General features: G+C 40.2%; 1 protein-coding gene and 1 non-coding gene across 10 annotated transcripts in view; one reads left to right on the top strand and one right to left on the bottom strand.

The window, feature by feature from the left end:
• The window catches only part of NPHP1 (nephrocystin 1), a 67180-nt gene that overhangs the window by 34797 nt on the left and 10042 nt on the right, over positions 1-22341 (bottom strand). For 2 of the 9 annotated variants that reach the window (XM_081484808.1, XM_081484803.1), the window contains exons 5-11: positions 17005-17233; positions 16586-16687; positions 13442-13539; positions 11892-11934; positions 10715-10799; positions 8809-8903; positions 8584-8712 (exon numbers count right to left, since the gene is read on the bottom strand). In XM_081484808.1, the coding sequence (XP_081340934.1) occupies positions 8584-8712; positions 8809-8903; positions 10715-10799; positions 11892-11934; positions 13442-13539; positions 16586-16687; positions 17005-17233 (781 nt within the window). Of the gene's footprint in view, positions 1-8583; positions 8713-8808; positions 8904-10711; positions 10803-11891; positions 11935-13441; positions 13540-16585; positions 16688-17004; positions 17234-22341 lie in introns of all 9 variants that reach the window. The other 7 variants (XM_081484807.1, XM_081484801.1, XM_081484806.1 and 4 more) reach the window with 6 other exon arrangements.
• Positions 12739-12845, top strand: LOC145504000 (U6 spliceosomal RNA). The gene has a single exon (XR_014051994.1). It is a non-coding gene; the product is annotated as a U6 spliceosomal RNA (small nuclear RNA).

The raw sequence follows: 22341 nt of genomic DNA on the forward strand, positions 1-22341 counted from the left end.
TTGGAGCCCAAGAAAATGAGATCCGCCACTGCTTCCACTTTTTCTCCTTCTATTTGCCATGAAGTGATGGGACCAGATGCCATGATCTTAGTTTTTTAAATGTTGAGTTTTAAGCCAGCTTTTTCATTCTCCTCTTTCACCTCCATCAAGAGCTCTTTATTTCTTCTTCACTTTCTGCCTTTAGAGTGGTATCATGTGTATATCTGAGGTTGTTGATATTTCTCCTGGCAATCTTGATTCTAACCTGTGAGTCAACCAGCCCAGCATTTCACATGATGTACTCTGCATATAAGTTAAATAAGCAAGGTGACAATATACAGCCTTGACATACTCCTTTCCCAATTTGGAACCAGTCCGCTGTTCCATGTCTGGTTCTAACTTTGCTTCTTGACCCGCACACAGGTTTCTCAGGAGAGGTAAGGTGGTCTGGTACTCCCATCTCTTTAAGAATTTTCCACAGTTTGCTGTGATCCACACAATCAAAGGCTTTAGCATAGTCAATGAAGCAGATGTTTTTCTGGAATTCCCTTATTTTCTTTATGATCCAACGAATGTTGGCAATTTGATCTCTGGTTCCTCTGCCTTTTCTAAATCCAGCTTGTACATTTGGAAGTTCTTGATTCATGTACTGCTGAAGCCTACCTTGAAGGACTTTTGAGCATAACCTTGCTAGCACATGAAATGAGTACGATTCTGCAGTAGTTTGAACATTCTTCAGCATTGCCCTTCTTTGGGAATGGAATGAAAGCTGACCTTTTCCAGTTCTGTGGCCACTGCTGAGTTTTCCAAGTGTGCTGACATATTGAGTGCAGTACTTTAAAGGCATCATGTTTTAGGATTTGAAATAGCTCAGCTGGAATTTCATCACCTCTACTAGCTTAGCACTTCACACTCCAGGATGTTGGATGTCTAGCTGTAAGTGCTTTACTTACATTATCTTATCTAGTCTTCACATTGACCCTAAGGAGTGTACATCAGAGAGAGCAAGGTAGAGTCATTTGGTCGGCATCCCATATTCAGCTGGTAGAGCCTGGGTTTAATTCCAGGCAAAATGGCTTCAGATTTCAGATTTCATTTTCTTGGAGGCGTGGATGCTTGCTGCCTTTTGACCACCACATGGTGACACAGCTTCCAAATGGTCTACTTGGGTCCCTCTGGCCACCCCTCTAATCCATCTCCAGGGAACAGCCAGAAATCATCCTCAGATGTACATCTAAGTCACATCACTTTTTTCCAACAGCTTTCCTGTTTTCAGGACAAAGACAAAACCTTACGGCTCACAAGGTCTTACACGGTGTCCCCCACCTCACCCTATCCTGCACTTCCTCTCGCTCCCTCCACTCAGCCACAACAGCTCCCCTTCCCACATCTTTTCCTCTCAAGGCCCTTGCCTGTGCTCCTCAGTCAGTCAGGTACATACTCCCCATCTCCTTATGGACTATTCACCCCTCAGATCTCAAAGCAAGCATCACCCCTTCAAGAGTTTAGATTATGTAAGTGAGAATTCTTTTCTAGTGTGACAAACTTCCCTCTAAGCAATGCTTTTCTTAACTCATTGATTATTTAGAAATATGTTGCATAATTTCCAAGGATTTTTTCTGTTCTCTGTTTCTGGTTTCTAATCCAACTGCATGTGATCAAAACCCTACACTGCCGTGATTTCAAAATCTGTTCAGGACCAGCTATTTTGGTGAATGTTCCATATTCACTAAAAAGAATGCAATTGGGGGCTGAAGTGTTTTACAAATGTTAATTAGATCCAGTTTGTTCATGGTGTTATTCTGTTCTTTTATAATCTTACTAATTTTCTATTTGTTCTACAGTATTGTAGAGAGAAGTATTAAAGTCTGTAATTCTAAGTGTGGCTGTCCCCATTTCTCCCTTCAGTTCTATCCATTTTTACTGCATGTATTTTGAAGCTCTGATGTTGGGTGTATATACATTGAGGACTGTTACATCTTCTTGCTGAGTGGTCCATCCTATCGTGTAATGTTCCACTTTACTCCCAAAAATGTTCCTTGTTCTGAAGTGTACTTTGGCTGATATTAATATCTGTTGAATGGTGTATCTTTCTCCACTCTTCAACTTTTAATCTGCCTGTATTATTATGTTTAAGGTGGTTTCTTAGTCTATAGTTGGATCTCTTTCACTCTGGTTTTCATTTGCATTTCACAAATGACTTATTATGTGCTCAGTATCTTTTTATGTGGCTGTTGGTCTGTCATATTTTCTTTTTTTAAGTGCCTCCTCAAGTCTTTTGTCAATTAAAAAAAACCTAAGCTATCTTCTTATTTCTTGGGTATCTTTGAATCACTACTGACCGTAGCGGATAGTGTTCAGTATTTTACATTAAGTACGATGATACTAGCTTTGCTTTAGTTTTCTCTTGTTGCCCTACAACTCAGATGACCATTATATCTAGGACTGTGGGCAAGAATCCCTTAGAAGAAATGGAGTAGCCCTCATAGTCAAGAAAAGTGTTCAAAATGCAGTACTTGGGAGCTCTCAAAAATGACAGAATGATCTGTGTTCATTTCCAAGGCAAACCATTCAATATCAGAGTAATCCAAGTCTATGCCCCGACTAATAATGCTGAAGAAGCTGAAGTTGAATGGTTCTATGAAGACCTACAAGACCTTCTAGAACTATCACCCCAAAAAGATGTCCTTTTCATTATAGAGGACTGGAATGCAAAAGTAGGAAGTCAAGAAACACCTGGTATAACAGGCAAATTTGGCCTTTGAGTACAGAATGAAGCAGGGCAATGGCTAATAGAGTTTTGCCAAGAGAATGCACTGGTCATAGCAAACACCCTCTTCCAACATCACAAGAGAATACTCTACACATGGACATCACCAGATGGTCAACACCGAAATCAGATTGATTATATTCTTTGCAGCTGAAGATGGAGAAGCTCTATACTGTCAGCAAAAACAAGACCAGGAGCTGACTGTGGCTCAAGATCATGAACTCCTTATTGCCAAGTTCAGACTTAAATTGAAGTAGGGAAAACCACTAGACCATTCAGGTATGACCTAAATCAAATCCCTTATGATTATACAGTAGAAGTGACAAATAGATTCAAGGGATTAGATCTGATAGACAGAGTGCCTGAAGAACTATGGACGGAGGTTCGTGACATTGTACAGGAGGCAGGGATAAAGACCATTCCCAAGAAAAAGAAATGCAAAAAGGCAAAATGGCTGTCTGAGGAGGCCTTACAAATAGCTGAGAAAAGAAAAGAAGTGAAATGCAAAGGAGAAAAGGAAAGATATACCTATTTGAATGCAGAGTTCCAAAGAATAGCAAAGAGATAAGAAAGCCTTCCTCAGTGATCAATGCAAAGAAACAGAGGAAAACAATAGAATGGGGAAGACTAGAGATCTCTTCAAGAAAATTAGATCTCTTCATGAAATACTAAGGGAACATTTCATGCAAAGATGGTCACAATAAAGGACAGAAATGGTATGGACCTAACAGAAGCAGAAGATGTTAAGAAGAGGTGGCAAGAATACACAGAAGAACTGTACAAAAAAAGAACTTCATGACCCAGATAACCATGATGGTGTGATCACTCAACTAGAACCAGACATCCTGGAATGCAGTGTCAAGTGGGCCTTAGGAAGCATCACTACGAACAAAGCTAGTGGAGGTGATGGAATTCCAGCTGAGCTATTTCAAATCCTAAAACATGATGCTGTGAAAGTGCTGCACTCAATATGTCAGCAAATTTGGAAAACTCAGCAGTGGTCACAGGACTGGAAAAGGTCAGTTTTCATCCTAATCCCAAAGAAAGGCAATGCCAAAGGATTTCCAAACTATGCACAACTGCACTCATCTCACATGCTAGCAAAGTAATGCTCAAAATTCTCCAAGCCAGGCTTCAACAGGACATGAACCATGAACTTCCAGACGTTCAAGCTGGATTTAGAAAACGCAGAGGAACCAGAGATCAAATTGCCAATATCCACTGGATCATCAAAAAAGCAAGAGGGTTCCAGAAAAACATCTACTTCTGCTTTACTGACTACGTCAAAGCCTTTGACTGTGTGGATCACAACAAACTGTGGAAAATTCTTAAAGAGATGGGAGTACGAAGCCACTTTACCTGTCTCCTGAAAAATCTGTATGCAGGTCAGGAAGCAATAGTTAAAACTGGACATGGAACAACAGATTGGTTCCAAATATGTATTTGGAAAGGCTGTATATTGTTACCCTGCTTATTTAACCTATATGCAGAGTACATCATAAGAAATGCTGGCCTGGAGGAAGCACAAGCTAGAATCAAGATTGCTGGGAGATGGAGAAGGAAATGGCAACCCACTCCAGTGTTCTTTCCTGGAGAATCTCAGGGACGGAGGAGCCTGGTGGGCTGCCGTCTATGGGGTCGCACAGAGTCGGACACGACTGAAGCAATTTAGCAGCAGCAGCAGCAGAAATAACTAAAAAAGCCAGATAGTTCTTTATGAAGCAAAGAATTCCCTATTATTTACCAAAAAATCTAATACTAATTTTCATATGTATCTTTGGATGTCTCAGTGTCCTAGGTTGAGCCTTTAGAGACTAGATGCAGTGAGCTTCAGTATACAAGTAGAAAGGTTGACCTTGAAACAGTATAAATGGTATGACTGTTAAAACAGGAGAGAACATAGCCAAATGTTCTAGTGGATTTGATAATTTGGGAATGTTTTGAATCAAGAATAAACAGTAACCGCAAAAAAAAAAAAGATTGCCAGGAGAAATATCAATAACCTTAGATATGCAGATGTCACCACTCTTATGGTAGAAAGCAAAGAACAAAAGAGCATCTTGATGAAAGTTAAAGAGGAGAGTGAAAAAGTTGGCTAAAAACTCAACATTCAGAAAACTAAGATATGGCATCCGGTCCCATCACTTCATGGCAAATAGATAGGGAAACAATGGAAACAGTGAGACACTTTGCTTTTTTGGGCTCCAAAATCACTGCAGATGGTGACTGTGGCCATGAAATTAAAAGACCTTTGCTCCTTGGAAGAAAAGCTATGACCAATCTTGACAGCATATTAAAAAGCAGAGACATTACTTTGCCAACAAAGGTCCGTCTAGTCAAGGCTATGGTTTTTCCAGTAGTCATGTGTGGATGTGAGAGTTGAACTACAAAGAAAGCTTAGTGCTGAACAATCGATGCTTTTGAACTGTGGTGTTGGAGAAGACTCTTGAGAGTCCCTTGGACTGCAAGGAGATCCAACCAGTCCATCCTATAGGAAATCAGTCCTGAATATTCATTGACAGGACTGATGCTGAAGCTGAAATTCCAATACTTTGGCCACCTGATGCGAAGAACTGACTCATTTGAAAAGACCCTGAGGCTGGGAAAGATTGAAGGTGGGAGGAGAAGGGGACGACAGAAGATGAGATGGTTGGATGGCATGACTGACTCGATGGACATGAGTTTGAGTAAGCTCTGGGAATTGGTGATGAACAGGGAGGCCTGGTGTGCTGCAGTCCATGGGGTCGCAAAGAGTCAGACACGACTGAGCGACTGAACCCAACTGTTGCCCTTTACCAACCTGAAGTTCCCTTTTGTTCTTAATTTGATGAGAACTTTTTAAAGAATCGTAAACGGGTGTTAATGTTTGTCAAATGCTTTCTCCACGTCTACTGAATGATCACGTGGTTTTTTTCTTCTTTAGTTATGTTAATATGGCAGATTACAGTGATCTATTCTCAAATGTTAAATACTGGCTATACAGGAGGGTACCTTTGATCTCCTGGAATAATACCAATTAATCATGATATCTTGTCCTTTTTTATCTTCCCAGGTGGACAGTGGTTAAGAATCCTCCTGACAATGCAGGAGGTGCAAGAGACGAACGTTCAATCCCTGGGCTGGGAAGATCCCCTGGAGAAAGAAATGGCAACCCATTCCAGTATTCTTGCCTGGAAAATCCCATGGACAGAAAAGCCTGGCAGGCTACAGTCCTTGGGGTTGCTAAGAGTCTCACAAGACTGAGCACGCACGTGCGCCTGTACTTCAAGGGAGAGCTGCATGCTAACAGTGCTAACTAATGTCAACAGAGGAGCAGATAAGTTAAGCGTAGTACAGATTTGAGCTGGATAATAATCAATCAGGTTCAATTCACTCATATTTTGTTTAGGAATTTAGTTCATTATGTTCATGAGAAGTACTGGTCTTGTAATTTTTCTTTTTTGTAATGTCTTGTCTTATTTTGGTAGCATGTTTTTCCTGGCGTCATGAAACGAGATGGGAAGCATTCCCTCTTCATCTGTTCTCTGGAAGGGTTTGTGTACTAGTGGTATTATTTCTTCCTTAAATGTTCGGCAGAAACCACCAGTGAAACCATCTGAGGTCTGGAGTTTTTTCAACTGGAAGAGTTTTAATTTCAGTTTCAATATCTTTAACAGGGGTTACTCAAATTGTTCCAGTTCTTCTCAGGTCAGTTTCATTAAATTATGGTTTTTGAAGAATTTATCTGTTTATCGATGTTATCAAATTTATTGCCATAAAGTTATTTATAATCCCCCTCTCTTCTTTCGGGCTTCCCAGGTGGCACTAGTGGTAAAGAACCCACCTGCCAATGCAGGAGACACAAGAGACATGGGTTCGATCCCTGGGTGGGTAAGATCCCCTGGAAGAGGGCATGACAACCTGCTTCAGTATTCTTGCCTGGAGAATCCCATAGACAGAAGAGTCTGGCGGGCTACAGTCCACGAGCTGGCCACAGCGTGCTCCTTTAACACTATAAGACTTCTCACTACCCCCTCTTCACTACCTCACCTCCAGGGTGGGACACACACTTTTGAGGGCCTTAGCCAGCTGTGGAGCCCTTTACCTGGCAAAGCAATAAAAGCTACTCTTTTCTATGTCACCCAAAACTCTGTCTCTGTGTTTCTGTTCGGCACCAGTGAACTGAGGCTGAGTTTTGGCAACAACCATTTGTTTTCTTTCTTTCTCTCTTTTTAAAGTTAATTTTTTAAATTTATTTATTTATTTATTTATTTTTGGTCCCTCTAGGGCATATGGGATCCTGGTTCCCCAGCTAGGGATCAAACCTGTGCCCCCTACATTGGAAGGCAAAGCCTTAACCAGTGGACCACCAGGGAAGTCTCTCTTTTTAAAATTTCTTGATCAGTCTCACTAGGCATCTCTCAATTCTATTAATCTTTTTAAAGAATAAACTTTGCCTTTTCTGACTTTCTCTTTTGCTTTCTATTTCATTAGTTTCTACTCTTTATTAGTTCCTCCATTCTACTTTCTCTAGGTTTGACTCACTCTTCCTTTTCTAGACTCTTGAGTTCAAGCTTAGATCACTGATTTAAAATCTTTCTTCTTGACTAGTATATTCAATTAAAGTCATAAATTTCCATCTCAGCACTGTTTTAGCTGTATCTCCTAAACATATCAATTAACCAAGAGTCATTCAAATTCTTTGATTGGTAGTGGGTGGGAGATATTCTCTTAGGAATTAGAGAGGGAGGGGATGGAAAAGGACACAAGGAAACTTTGTCAGGTGATGGTAATGCTCCATGGGTTGACTGGAATGTTGGTTACATAGGTGTGTACACCTGTCAAAAATGCAATACTCAGACTTCCCTGGTGGTCCAGTGGTTAAGAATCCACCTGCCACTACAGGGGACACAAATTTGATCCCTGCTCCAGGAAGACTGCATATGCTGCAGAGCAGCTAAGCCCGAGGGCCACAACTACTGAAGCCCTTGGGCTCTAGAGCCCATGCTCTGCAACAAGAGAAGCCACTGCACGGAGGAGCCTGCTCACTACAACTAGAGAGTAGCCCCCACTGGCCGCAACTAGAGAAAGCCCACATTCAGCGACAAAAATCCAGCACAGCCATAAATAAATAAATAAATATTTTTAAATGCAATACTCTATACTTAAAACCCGAACTGTATATAGTACTAGGAGGTAGGCATCAGTACCTTTTTGTAAGTGAAAAATCTACAGTTCACGGGAGCTAACTGTAATATATAAACGTCATACATTTAGCCAGCAAAAGAGTCTGGAGTTAATAAACCTGTGTCATCAAAACCCTTGCTGTTTGCATGCTACCATACATTATTTGGGGCTTCCCCGGTAGCTCAGATGGTAAAGAATCCACCTACAGTGCAGGAGACCTGGATCTGATTCCTGGGTCAGGAAGATCCCCTTTAGAAAGCAATGGCAACACACTCTAATATTCTTGCCTGGGAAATCCCATGGACAGAGGAGCCCGGCAGGCTACAGTCCATGAGGTCGCAAAGAGTCGGACACAACTGAGCGACTAACACTATACATTATTTTGTCTAGATACTTATACACACAGAGAGAGATTGTGAGAGAGAGAAAGAGACAGACAGATCCTATGCAGCATGTGTTTAATATGTGGTTGGTGGGGACGGGGTTTTGGAGGAGAATGGATACATGTATATGTATGGCTGAGTCCCTTCACTGTTCATCTGAAACTATCACAACATTGTTAATCAGCTATATCCTACTACTGAATGTTTTTGGTGTTAAAAAAAAATAAAAATTAACTTTAAAAAATGTATGTGGCAGGAACTAGTTGGACTCCCCAGTAAGCTCACCTCACTGCCGTCAAACAGACAGAGGCGTATGTGTCTGCTCAGAACTTGGATGCTCACCCCTGGAAGAGGAATCACCTTGCAGCTCCAGAGAGTCAGAATCAAGGAGACACGGCTCGGTTTTGACCTGATCTGCAAGAACAATCAGTTATGAGGAAGGTCTTCTTTTATGACTTATGAGACAAATTCACTTTCTGAGCACCTTTTGTCAAGAGTAACCATACTTACAGAGCCGGTTTTCGCATCCCACATTAGATCTCTGAAGGCCAGTTGGGAAGGTGTGAGCTCTGGCTGTAAGAAGTAACTTGCTCGAAATTGATTCCCTGCAAAAATAATTTTTCCTTTATAGTCTTACAAAGAATGAATGAAATGCAAAACCCCAAATCCATGATGTTACGGTATAAACTTAGGAAACAGACGTCGAAAATACCATGCACGCTGTTTGCTAGAAACTTGCTTCCTAAGACAGACATACCAATAGAGATAAGAATAACAGGAGGAAACGTAAACATGGAAGCACATAAGAGCTGATCTTAACGCAGCTTTAGGAAAGAGCTTAAAGACTGTCAGGCCGGTAACATGCCCTGTGATGAAGATGACCCATTCAAACATTTTTGTAAAATGCAGAAAATCTGTAACCACTTTTTGGACATTCTAGAAAAAGTGTATCATCATTAATTTTACTTCTTTACATAAAAGTATTTTAATGCTGTTTTTCCATAATTTAGTCATGAATACTTCTTACAAAATCTATTCCTCAGGGAGTCCCTTAATGGCAAGGAGATCAAACCAGTCCATCCTAAAGGAAATCAACGCTGAATATTCATTGGAAGAACTGATGCTGAAGCTGAAGCCCCAATACATTGGCCAACTGACACGAACAGCTGATTCACTGAAAAGACCCTGATGCTGGGAAAGATTGAAGGCAAGAGAAGGGAGTGACAGAGGATGAGATGGTTGGATAGCATTACCCACCAACTCAATGGACATGAATCTGAACGAATTCCAGGAGATAGTGAAGGGCAGGAGAGCCTTGGCATGCTGTAGTCCAGGGGCTCACAAAGAGTCAGACATGACTTAGTAACCAAACAACAACAACAAATCTGCTATGCTAGGAACTGGAAACACAAACGTGAATCAGAGAAATACATCCCCTGCCCCCATGACCTTACAGCTCAGTGGGCGAAAATAATTAAGAAAAATAAGTAGACGAAAGACTAAATAAAATAATTATAAGCTGATTTAGACCTATAAAGGGTACTCACATGGATGAAAGTAGGAGAACCTACAAGGAAGGTGTCTCTGGGAAGGTGGTATTTTATCGTGAGACAGAAGCATGGGAAGGAGGAGGGTATTTAGGGGGCACTGAGAAGAGCCTCCCAACAGAGGAGCCTCAAAGCAGTCCCTACATAGATAACAACTCAGAGAATACAGGTGAGCCTCTCCCCAAAATCACTGCTCTTTAAAATGAGCTAAGACTCCAAATTCCCAACACAGGGAGCCTGTGTTCAATACCTGGTCAGGGAACTAAATCCTGCATGCTGCTACTGAATGTCTCACGTGTCAAAACTAAAAAGAATCTTGCATGTTGTAATGAAGATCAAAGATCCTGTATGCTGCAACTAAGACCTAGTACAGCCAAATAAATAAATAACTATTTAAAAATAAAATAAAATGAGCTTATGAACAAATGGTGCCAAGTACAGGGCAATCCAAGAATGAATAGAAAAATAGAAAGAGTGAAGAGAGAGAACTCTTGGGAAAAGTCTTGATGTGAAGAAAAGCAGAGAAAGGGAGGCTTCAGCTAGAATAGGATAAGGCTGAGGGGGGCTGGTTCATAAAGGTGGTGCTAGGACTACTGATGAGGCAATGAGCCGGTGGGGGAGGGGAGAGCAGGCAGTAGATACAGGAAAGAGTCCTGCTTCTGAAATAAATGAAAGGGGCTTGGCTTCTGATAGGATCAGGGCTCCCTCCTCCTGTCACAGGCAAGATGAGGGGCAAGATGAACATCCAAGAGCTGTGAGATCCAACATCTTTCCAACATCAACAACCTCCTCTGGCTGTGCCAGAAAAGTTAGATGTAAACCGTGACGGCTTCACTAAAAGTTTGTGCTGGCTGATGGACACCTGCTACCTTCCTCCAGGAGCTGGAAGAGGGTGGAAGGCCTGAACCCGGCAGGAATAGCTCCCATCGTGGTCAACACGTCGACGGTGTTTATCTGCTGAAGAGAGTAAAACAAAATTGACTTGCTCGGTTTCATTCAGGTTTTCTCACCTCTAGAATACTCTCTTTATCACTATATCAACTAAAACTCCGAAAACAAAAATACAAATGTCCAGACTTTAGTGGAAGAATACAGCAGTTTAACCCCCAATTATGAGAAGATGCCATCGCTGAAACCTGGCCTAAGCCCCATGCAGTGCTCCTGGTGCTGAGCTCTGCACTTTAGACCAGCTGCTTCTGCGTGGTCCCTGTCAAAATGGCCTGTCCTGCCCCACAGGGAGTGTGCCATGTCACAGATGAGCTGATACCATAAACTGATGTGCACTGAAGAATGAATGGCTTTGTGTGTGTGTGTGTGTATAACAGACATACACGTGCACGTGCACCCATGTCCATAAATAATAAATAAAGTAAAAATCCCAGAAAGGATATATTTACTAAACGGTTAGTTGGTGATTACTTATGGAAGCAGTGGAGTTTCATTTCATTATGTAACTTTTAAAATGATAGGATTATGGGTAGCTTCTTACTTTTTTGAGCTTTTTGGAATTTTTAAATGTTATAAAACTAAAATTTAACAATTGTCTTTACCCAAAATGATAGAAAATTCAAGCAGAATCAAAGTGAGACATTTCCAAGCCCTCAAATCTACTCTTCTGAACAGAAAAGATCTAATGGGAAATGTCACTCCAAGTACAGACTTACTAAACCAGAGGTATGTTTTAATGTTCTGTGCATTCCAGGGCCTGTACCTGCTTAAGATCCAACGCTTTCATTTAAAGTTGTTTTGAATCTGAACTCTTATCAGAACTATTAGGTAACAAAATGAGACGTTATTAATAAGATGAAGTGAACAGTGCAAGTGTTAGTCGCTCAGTCATGTCCGACTCTTTGTGACCCTATAGACTATAGTCCGCCAGGCTCCTCTGTCCATGGGATTCTCCAGGCAAGAATACTGGAGTGGGTTGCCATGCCCCCATCCAGAGGATCATCCTAACCCAGAGATAGAACACACATCTCCTGCATTGCAGGCAGATTACCACTGAGCCACCAGGGAAGCCCCATTAATAGGACAGGAGATACCAACCTCTGAGATGGCTTTCTGGACAGCACTCCAGTGAGAATCGGTTCTAAGGAGACAGAGTAGCTAGGTGAGTGCATGGAAAGTTTATGCCTGTTCACTCAATCAGAGAACTTCATTAATCAAAGAACAAAGTTTATCATTGTATCTTCTGACAATCTAACACTGCCTACATGAAACTAAGAATAATATCATGTGCTAAAAGCAACCACAAAGTTAAAGTTGTGATGACCTTTAAGCAAATGGTAATGTGAAAAGCTCCCAAACTATAAGTTGTTTCCATTTCAAGAAATTCTTCCATTATTTATAATAGTAAAGATAAACAAATAAAACATTTCGTGAACCTACTTTTCTTAAAGAGATGGGAATACCAGACCATCTGACCCGCCTCTTGAGAAACCAGTATGCAGGTCAGGAAGCAACAGTTAGAACTGGACATGGAACAACAGACTGGTTCCAAGTAGGAAAAGGAGTATGTCAAGGCTGTATATTGTCACCCTACTTATTAAACTTATATGCAGAGTACATCATGACAAACGCTGGGCTGGAGGAAGCACAAGCTGGAATCAAGATTGCTGGGAGAAATATCAATAAACTCAGATATGCAGATGACACCACCCTTATGGCAGAAAGTGAAGAAGAACTAAAGAGCCTCTTGATGAAGGTGAAAGAGGAGAGTGAAAAAGTTGGCTTAAAGCTCAACATTCAGAAAACTATGATCATGGCATCTGGTCCCATCACTTCATGGCAAATAGATGGGGAAACAGTGGAAACAGTGGCTGACTTTATTTTTCTGGGCTCCAAAATCACTTCAGATGGTGATTGCAGCCATGAAATTAAAAGACACTTACTCGTGCTTGCTTCGGCAGCACATATACTAAAATTGGAACGATACAGAGAAGATTAGCATGGCCCCTGCGCAAGGATGACACGCAAATTCGTGAAGCGTTCCATATTTAAAAAAAAAAATAAATAAAAATAAAAGACACTTACTCCTTGGAAGGAAAGTTATGACCAACCTAGACGACATATTAAAAAGTAGAAACATTACTTTTCCAACAAAGGTCCGTCTAGTCAAGGCTATGGTTTTTGCAGTGGTCATGTATGGATGTGAGACTTGGACTATAAAGAAAGCTGAGTGCAGAAGAATTGATGTTTTTGAACTATGGTGTTGGAGAAGACTCTTGAGAGTCCCTTGGACTGCAAGGAGATCCAACCAGTCCATCCTAAAGGAGATCAGTCCTGGGTGTTCATTGGAAGGACTGATGTTGAAGCTGAAACTCCAATACTTTGGCCACCTCATGCAAAGAGTTGATTCACTGGAAAAGACCCTGATGCTGGGAAAGATTGAGGGCAGGAGGAGAAGGGGACGACAGAGGATGAGATGGTTGGATGGCATCACCGACTCGATGGACACAGGTTTGGGTGGACTCCGGGAGTTGGTGATGGACAGGGAGGCCTGGTGTGCTGTGGTTCACGGGGTCACAACGAGTCAGACACGACTGAGCGACTGAACTGAACTGAACCTACTTTTATGTCCCCTCACACCTTTTTACCTTTGCTTGATTTCTGCTCCTTCTGCTGTTTCATCCCCTACCTCTGTATCTTCTTCACTGCCTTCTTCACTTGATTCTTGGCCTTCTTTATTATAGGGCTGAAAAATAACATGAAATATGAAGTGCCTTTTACCTAATAGGAAAAGCAACCAATAAACCTACTTTCAGAAAGATTTGAGCATAGGTAGGGATTTAGTATATGACAGACATATCAAAAATCAGTGGATAAAAGCTCAAATAATGATGTCATTATTTGAAAAAAGTACAAGGATAAAGGTAGAGAACAAGTTTAGTCAAAATAAATGCCAGATGGAACTGATTCAAATGTAAAAAAAGAAGAAAAGATATAAATAAAAGAACTACAAAGTGTTAGAAGAAAATAATCTTGAGATGGGGGAATCCCTTCCACTCATGATAGGAAAACCAAAAATCATAAATGGAACACTGACAGATTTAACTACCTACAAGTAAATCTGGTTGAAAGTCAACAAAGACGATATCTGCCTCAAGGGTCCAAGGCTTAATATTCTTATTATTAAGATAATACAAAAACTCTTCCATAGCAATAGAATTTTCAAAAATCCCTTTGAAAAAATGAATTAAAAAGGCAATTTTCAAAGAATAAATAGAAATGGTCATAAAGCAAATTAAATGACACTCAACCTTACTAGCAATACAATAAATGCAAGTAAAAAACAATAATGAGCCCATTTTTTTGTTTGGTCATCACTTTGGCAAAAAGACTGATGACAACCATCACTGGCAAGTGTGCAGACAAACAAATATTCTCAGCTGCTGGGGATTGGAATCCAAATAAGAATAACTTTCCTAATTTGCAAAATGGCAAATTCGATCAAAATACCAAGATGTAAACCCTTTGCACCAGCAATGAGCATCTAGGAATTTATTTAAGGGGAATAATGGGACAAGGTTATGTGCAGATGGATCATAACGCAGGTTCTTCTTTTCCAAGAGTCCCTGATTATAGCAATGAAGCAAGCTAAAAGGGGCTTCCCAGGTGCCTCAGTGGTAAAGAATCCTCCTGCCAATGCAGGAGAGACATGGGTTCGATCCCTGGGTCGGAAAGATCCCCTGGAGAAGGAAATGGCAACCCATTCCAGTATCCTTGCCTGGGAAATCCCACAGATGGGGAGCTTGATAGGTTACAGTCCATGGAGTTGTAAAGATTCAGACACAACTGAGCACGCACGCAACCTAAGAAAACTACATTTTCCAAGCCCTCCTCACAGCTAGGTGTTGTCAAGAAACTAAATTCTGGTCCAGGAGATATAACTGGAAGCTTTCTGTGTAACTTCCAGGAAACCTATAAAAGACTGCAGCTCTTGCCTTTTGACTTCTTCCTTACTTCTCCTCTCTCTCTGCTTGGAATTGCTAAAAGATATAGCTGCCAACCTAAACAGATAACAACCCTAGGGAGAGCTGATGGCACCTAACCACAGAGTAAAATATTGCTTTCCTTGTTTAATCGCTGTCATGTCAGACTCTTTTGCAACGCTATGGACTGTAGCCCACCAGGCTCCTCTGTCCATGGGATTTTCCAGGTAAGAAAATCCCATGGACAGAGTGAGTGGCCATTTCCTTCTCCAGGGAATCTTCCCGACCCAGGGATCGAACCTGTGTCTCCTGCATTAGCAGGTGGATTCTTTACCACTGAGCCCCCTGGGAAGCCCCAAGTAAAATATGAGGTAGGGCCTTGCCATCCCTTGACTGCCCATCTGCACACTTCCTCCACATACAAGGGAAGCATGCTTCTAGCTTATTCGGGCCACAGTTCTGGAGATCTCTAGCTCATAACGGAAGTTAACCCTGGCTTCTGTGCACTGCCATCTCTAGTTATAGACTGCTGCTGCTGTGCCCGGCTGTCTCTAACTCTTTGGACCTCATGAACTGGAGCCTGCCAGGCTCCTTGGTCCAAGCAATTTTTAAAATATTTTACTTATTGATTGATTCATTGATTGACTGAATTTTGACTGTGCTGAATCTTCATTGTGAGCGGGGCTAATCTCTAGTTGCAGTGTGTGGGCTTCTCACTGTGGTGGGTTCTGTTGCTGCAGAGCACGGGCACTCAGTAGATTCGGTTTGCAGGTTTATGAGTGTGGGATAAGTAGTTGTAGTATACTTTATATATAAGTTATATACAACTTAAATATAAGTTGAGGCTTAGCCTGAACCCGCATCTCCTGCATTGGTAGGCACTCTTAACCACTGGGCCACCAGGGAAGTCCTCAAAGTGGGGTAGTCTTGCAGGACTGAGCCCTTATCTTGTGGGGTCTATGCTAAGTCCAGGAGTTAGTGCCAGAACTGAACTGAATTGTTGGACACCTGGTTGGTTTCAAAGAAATAGTGTGAAAAACAACATGCATTTGGTGTCAAAAAAAACCCCCACACAGCTAGTGTCAGAAGTGGTATGAGGAAAAACAAGACGTCTCAGTGTGGTTACTAGAAAATTTTAAATTACATTTGTGGTTTGCATTATACTTCTACTGAACAGCACTGATCTATATATATTGGACAGCAAATAACCATGCCATATTATGAAATATGAAAGAATTAGGTAATCAACATGCATATATACTATGTTCACATCTTAGTAAAGGATCATGTATTTGTAGAAGTTAAGACAAAGTTAACTGCAGTTTTCTTTCACAACAAAAAATAAATGTCTATTCATTTTTATGATCAACACGAATCCACAGAGCATCTTCATTGTGCGACAATATTCTAGAGCTCAAATGCATAAGAGCAGATCACTATAATTATTGTTTAGTCACTAAGTTGTGTCCGACTCTTTTGTGACCCCATAGACTAGCCCGCCAGGCTCCTCTGTCCATGGAATTTCCCAGGCAAGAACACTGGAGTGGGTTGCCATTTCCTTCTTCAGGGAATCTTCCCAACCCAAGGATCAAACCTGTGTCTTATGCATTGGCAGGCAGATTCTTTTACCACTAAGCTACCAGGGAAGCCCCCAATTTTTCCCATGCTCCGATCCTCTAAAATTGAAGCAAATTCTATATCTTAAGTCATTCACTAGCCAATTGATCAAAGAATACAACTTAGTGTTTTATTATAAATGAAAAAAAGTCTTAAAGGAGAAAAAGGAAAGAATAAACAAAAAAGACTAACCTCCAAGTAGGTTTTAGGAATAAGACCTTTGTTTCCTTTGGTGTTCTTAGCCATCCACCAACCATCAGAGTTTTTTTCAATTATACAGAGAATTTCCCCTTTCTTAAGGCAAAATAAAAGCAAAATGTTTTAATTAGAATTTACCCCTAAGCTCAGAATTATCAACATTAAAACTATTGTGTTTCAAAACCAGAGGAGCATTTACTCTTTTTTTCTTACCATTTTACTACCAGGTAACTTTGATAACAGAATTTTACAACTACTGCTTGTGAATCATAATTATCACTTATTTTATTTAAACAGACTGAGTCTTTAAAAAGTTAATATCAGGAATCTCTAATCCAGATATATAGGTAGAGTTTTTTTACTCTGTTAGGTATGCAAATTTATCCTTAGGTTTGCTTCCAGTTTCTACTTACTTTAAATGTAAGGTCTCCCACTTGCTGAGCCATAAAATCTCCAAGAGCAATGTATTCTCCACTTGTGGCCTCTGGGTGAGATTCATCTTCCTGTTTCTCTTCCTCTTCCTCTTCTGTTTCTTCATCCTCGCCTCCACTTTCTTTGCTTTCTTCTTCGTCTTCCTCTTCTTCTTTCTCACCTTCTTCAGCAGAATTCTCCTCTTCCTCTCTTTCAGTAAGTGTCCCAGTTCTGCAAAAAATAATTGATGAGGATCACTAGAAATAACGCAGAAGAACAGATCAAGTATAACTTCTATATACAGAAGAACTGGCCCATATTTATAACAGGCAAATTAAAAAAAAAAATAAAGGGAACAGTTTTTACCATCTAGCAAAGACTATGTGACCTGAGAGTAATGAAGGCGTTAAAATATCTGAGGAATGTATTGACATGGTGGAGCAAGTGCTGGTCTTGAGGCCAGGAGACTTGAATTTAAGTCCTGGATTCATTCATTCAGCAAATGCTGCTTGAGCATTATTGCACTGTGGTTAGAGCATGGATTCTGAGTTTAAATTCTGGTTCTATCTCCTCTTCGTTGATTGGTCTTGGGTACATTTCTTTTAGACTCTTCATTTCTCATTGGTAAAGTAGAGATAATAACAGAACCTGCTTCATAAGGTCCTCATGAAGATTAGAGGAGTTACAAACTTGCAAAGTGTTTACAACAGTGTCTAACCATACCAAGTTCTCAATAAAAGTTGGCAATGACGATGATCATGATGTTACCTGTCAATTTCCATGTCAGACACAGTAGAAACAAAGGTAAATCAGACAAGTCTCTGTCCTCCAGGAGAACAATGAGGCAATCCGGCAGACAGATACTTACAATATAGTTCAACAGATACTGCAGTAGAGGTAAACACAGGATACTAAGGAAACACACAAAATGGCACCTAACCTAGACTGCACAGGTGGGGATCAGGAAAGGCTTAGAATTAGGACTTGATGGATGAGTTGAAATTAACCAGGTAAAGGTTGGGGGGGGTAAAAAGGTAGGGAAAAGAGTGGAGGAAGACAGCTAGAAAAGAAGGAACCTCAAGTAGCTCATGAATGGTAGGAAGAAGTCTGGGAGAAATGAGCAAGAGATGAGGTGGAAAAGAGATGAGCAAAATGCAACCCGTGTTAGCTTTATCTTTAAGATGTTCCCTAAAAATCAAGGCAGGGAAGGGTGTGATCTGACCTGCTTTGAGAAAGATGATCACACTTCATGGAGACTGGAAGAAAGGCTAAACACAAAGATGGTTATTAAAAGTGAGGCATGAAATAGTATAAACCAAGGAAGACTGAAGCTCAGCTTCTCTGTATAACAGTGCTGAATGGAATCCTGGAGACAGAGTTTTGGGAGAAGTAGAAAAGCATAGGGCTTCCCAGGTGGCGCTAGTGGTAAAGAACCCGCTTGCCAATGCAGGAGACATAAGAGACTTGGGTTCGATCCCTGGGTCGGGAAGATCCCTTGGAGGAGGGTATGGCAACCACTCCAGTATTCTTGCCTGGGGAATCCTATGGACAGAGAAGCCTGGTGGGCTACAGTTCATGGGGTCTCAAAGAGTCTGGACAAGACAGATAAAGTGGACAGGACAGAGCAACTAACAATACTTTGATGCAAATAGACATTGCTAACTGTAAAACTAGCCAAATGACTCTTCTTTATTATACTAATACAGTAAATTTCAATTATTGATTTTTTGAATGTTAAACTAATCTTGCAGGGACTTCCCTGGTGGTCCACTGGGGTGTTCCCAATGCAGGGTGAGGAGGTTTGATCCCATTTGGGGGAACTATTAATAGATATCACAAGCTGCAACTAAGAGCACACCACAAGGAAGATCACAGCTCCCCGAGTGCTGTAACTAAGACCTGGCACAGCCAAGTAAGTAAAAATAAATATTAAATTAATCATGCTTTCTAGAATAAATCCCACTTAGTCATGATGTATTGTCATTTTAATGTGCCCTGGATTTTATTTGCTAACATTTTCTATTGAGTTTGTGCATTTGTTCATTATGGCTTTCTATTTATAATATTTTTATCATGTCTTGATATTGAGCTTCCCCAGTGGCTCAGATGGTAAAGAATCTGCCTGTGAGAGCCAGGCAGATCTGCGGGAGACCCAGATTCGATCCCCAGGTCAGGAAAAGCTCCTGGAGAAGGGAATAGCTACCCACTCCACTATTTTTGCCTGGGAAATCCCATGGACAGAGAAGCCTAACGGGCTACTGTCCAAGGGGTCGCAAAGAGTTGGACAGAACTGAGCGACTAACACTTTCACTTTTCATAATGCTCATAAAATGATTTGGAAATGTTTCTTTTTCTATTCTCTGGAAAGATTTCATAATACTGGTACTATTTCTTACTCAAGTGTTGCAGAAATTTGTGTCAGTGAAGCAACCTGAGGATTTATTCTGTGGAAAGGGTTTTAATTATACATTCAACTTCTTTAGCAGATATTTTGGTAGGATTATTAAGATTTTCTACTCATCTTGTGTGAATTTGAGTACATTCTATTTTTCAAGGAACTTATTTCATCTGTATTTGCAAATTTATTGGCATAAAGTTTTTCATAGCATCTTCACAGTATCTTTTAAATTTCTGTAGGCTCTGAGTGGTTAGTTTTCATCCCTGTTTTTTGCTAGTGTTTTCCCTCTTTCTCTTTTCTTGATCAGTCTTGCTAGGAATTTACTCATTTAATTACTTTTTCTAAAGAACTAACCTTTGGCTTATTGATTTTATCACTATGTCAGTTTATTATTCAGTTTTCTCTTTTATTTTTATTATTTCCTTATTCCTATTTTCCTTGGGTTTAATTTGCTGTTCTTTTTCTGGCTTCTTCAGCTGGAAACTTTAGTAGACGACTTTCAACTATTCTTCTTTTCTAAACGTTGCACTTAAAGCCATAATTTCCCTCTAAGCACTGCTTTAGCTGCAGCCCACAACTGCATTTTTATTATCATACAAAATATTTAGTTTTCCAGTGTAATATTTTCTTTGATCTTTGGGTTATATAGAAGTATGTGATTCTTTTTTATTTATTCGGCTGCATTGGGTCTTAGTTTAGGCACATGGGATGCTTTGTCATGCTATCCAGGACCTTTTGAGGCAGGTGGGCTCTGGAGCACATGGGCTCAGTAGTTACTTATGAAATCTCAGTTCCCTGACCAGGAATTAATCCCACATCCCCTGTGTTGCACGGCAGATTCTTAACCACTGAGCTACCAGGGAAGTCCCAGAAGTATGAGATTTAATTTGCAAACATTTGGAGATTTTTATTTATTTCTCTGTCATCTGAGTTTTTTTTTTCTTTAACTGAGATATAATTGACATTTACCATTGTATTACTTTTGGATTGTCATTGAGTTTTCATGTAATTCCAAGTCACCAAAATTGCTGCATGATTTCAATCCTCTGACATTTGTTGACAATTGCTTTATGGTCCATTATGATTCATTTTGGTTAATGTTACATATGCACTTGGAAGAGATGTGTATTACCTAGTGGGATACAGTGTTCTACAAATACATTTTTAATTAGGTGGTTAAGGTTTGTGGATTATATGGCTTCCCTGTAGTGCTGACAATTTTTGCCTTATATATCGTAAAGCAGCTATTAGGTGCCTACACATTAAGGATAATTTCTTCCTATTGAATTGGCCCTTTTATTATTATAAAATGTCTTAATCTATTAAATTAGTTTTGACCTTAAAGTCTATTTCACCTGATATTACTGTAACTGCATCACCTTTGTTTTGGATAGGGTAAACATGGAATATCTTTTTCTAATCTTTTACTTGCAACCCATCTATGCTATCTTAAATGGCCCTCAAACACAGTGCTGAAATGCCATGTAGAGATCCCACGCAGAAGAAAGCTGTGATGTGCCTAATGGAGAAAATTAGTGTGTTATTACTAGATTTCTTCAGGCATAAATCACAGGGCTGTTGGCTGAGTTCAATATTAATGAATCAGTAATATACATTAAATAAGGTAACTTTACACAGAAACACACAAAAAACAAGGATGTATATTACTCAGTTGACATTTTGTTCACTGCTTCATAGGAACCTAGCTTCTCCTAGAAGCTACAGTGTAGTAGTCACTTATCAGGGTCTGCAGCAATTTTGTGAGGTATAACTACTGCAAATAATGAAAATTGACTGTATATTATAAATTCTCAAATTTATATTTTGCTTTACACAATCAAGTGTTTTTTTAAAAGACATTTAGAGAAGAAAAAACAGTCTCTTCTGTTTACCCACACACCAGGGCTTTTCATTCCTTTTTGCAGATCCAAGTTTTCACATGGGATTATTTCCTTCTAGCCTGAAGGACTTCCTATAGCAAATTCCTCAGTTCTTGTCTGACTGATTTCCTCAGCTTTTGTTTGTCTGAAAATGTCTTCATTCCACTTTAATTTCTAAAAGATACTTTTGGTCTATATAGAATTCTGGGTTGACAGATTTTTTTTTTTTTTCCTTTCAATTCTTTTATGATGTCACTGCATTATCCTCTGACCTGTATTTCTTTCTAAGAAGATGTCAACTTTAATTTGAATTGTTTGCCTGTACATGTTTATTTTGGAAAATCCCATGGACAGAGGAGCCTGGTAGGCTGCAGTCCATGGGGTCGCTAGGAGTCGGAGACGACTGAGCGACTTCACTTTCACTTTTCACTTTCATGCATTGGAGAAGGAAATGGCAACCCCCTCCAGTGTTCTTGCCTGGAGAATCCCAGGGACGGCGGAGCCTGGTGGGCTGCCGTCTATGGGGTCGCACAGAGTCGGACACGACTGAAGCGACTTAGCAGCAGCAGAAGCAGCACATGTTTATTTCCCCGGCTGCTTTTATGATTTTCCACTATGTTTAATTTTCAGCAGTTTAACTGATGCACCTATGTGTAGTTTCTATATATTTATTGTTTGGGGTTGTGTGAAGTTCTTGGATCACTGAATCAATAACTTTTTAAAATCTCAATTAAATTTTTATTTAAATATTTCCTGTGCTCCATTCTCTCTCTCCTCCCCTTCTGGGACTTCAGTTACACATGGGTTATAACTTTTGACCATATCCTAAACCTTTCTTATGTTCTGTTCTTTTCATTCTTTTTTTCTTTTTGTGCACGAGTTTGAAAGCTTTTCACTGCTCAGTCTTTGGGTTCACTAATCTTTTCCTCTACTGTATCTAGTTATCTGTCAAACCACCAATTTAAAAAAAATTTTTATATACTGTGTTTTTTAGGTTCAGAGTTTCCATTTTGGTCTGTATTAGTTTTCATTTCTCTGCTTAAGATTCCTCTCTAATCAAC

The sequence above is a fragment of the Giraffa tippelskirchi genome, chromosome 4, assembly GCF_054371585.1.
Source record: "Giraffa tippelskirchi isolate mGirTip1 chromosome 4, T2T-mGirTip1v1.2.pri, whole genome shotgun sequence".
In the NCBI taxonomy this organism is placed as follows: Eukaryota; Metazoa; Chordata; class Mammalia; order Artiodactyla; family Giraffidae; genus Giraffa; species Giraffa tippelskirchi.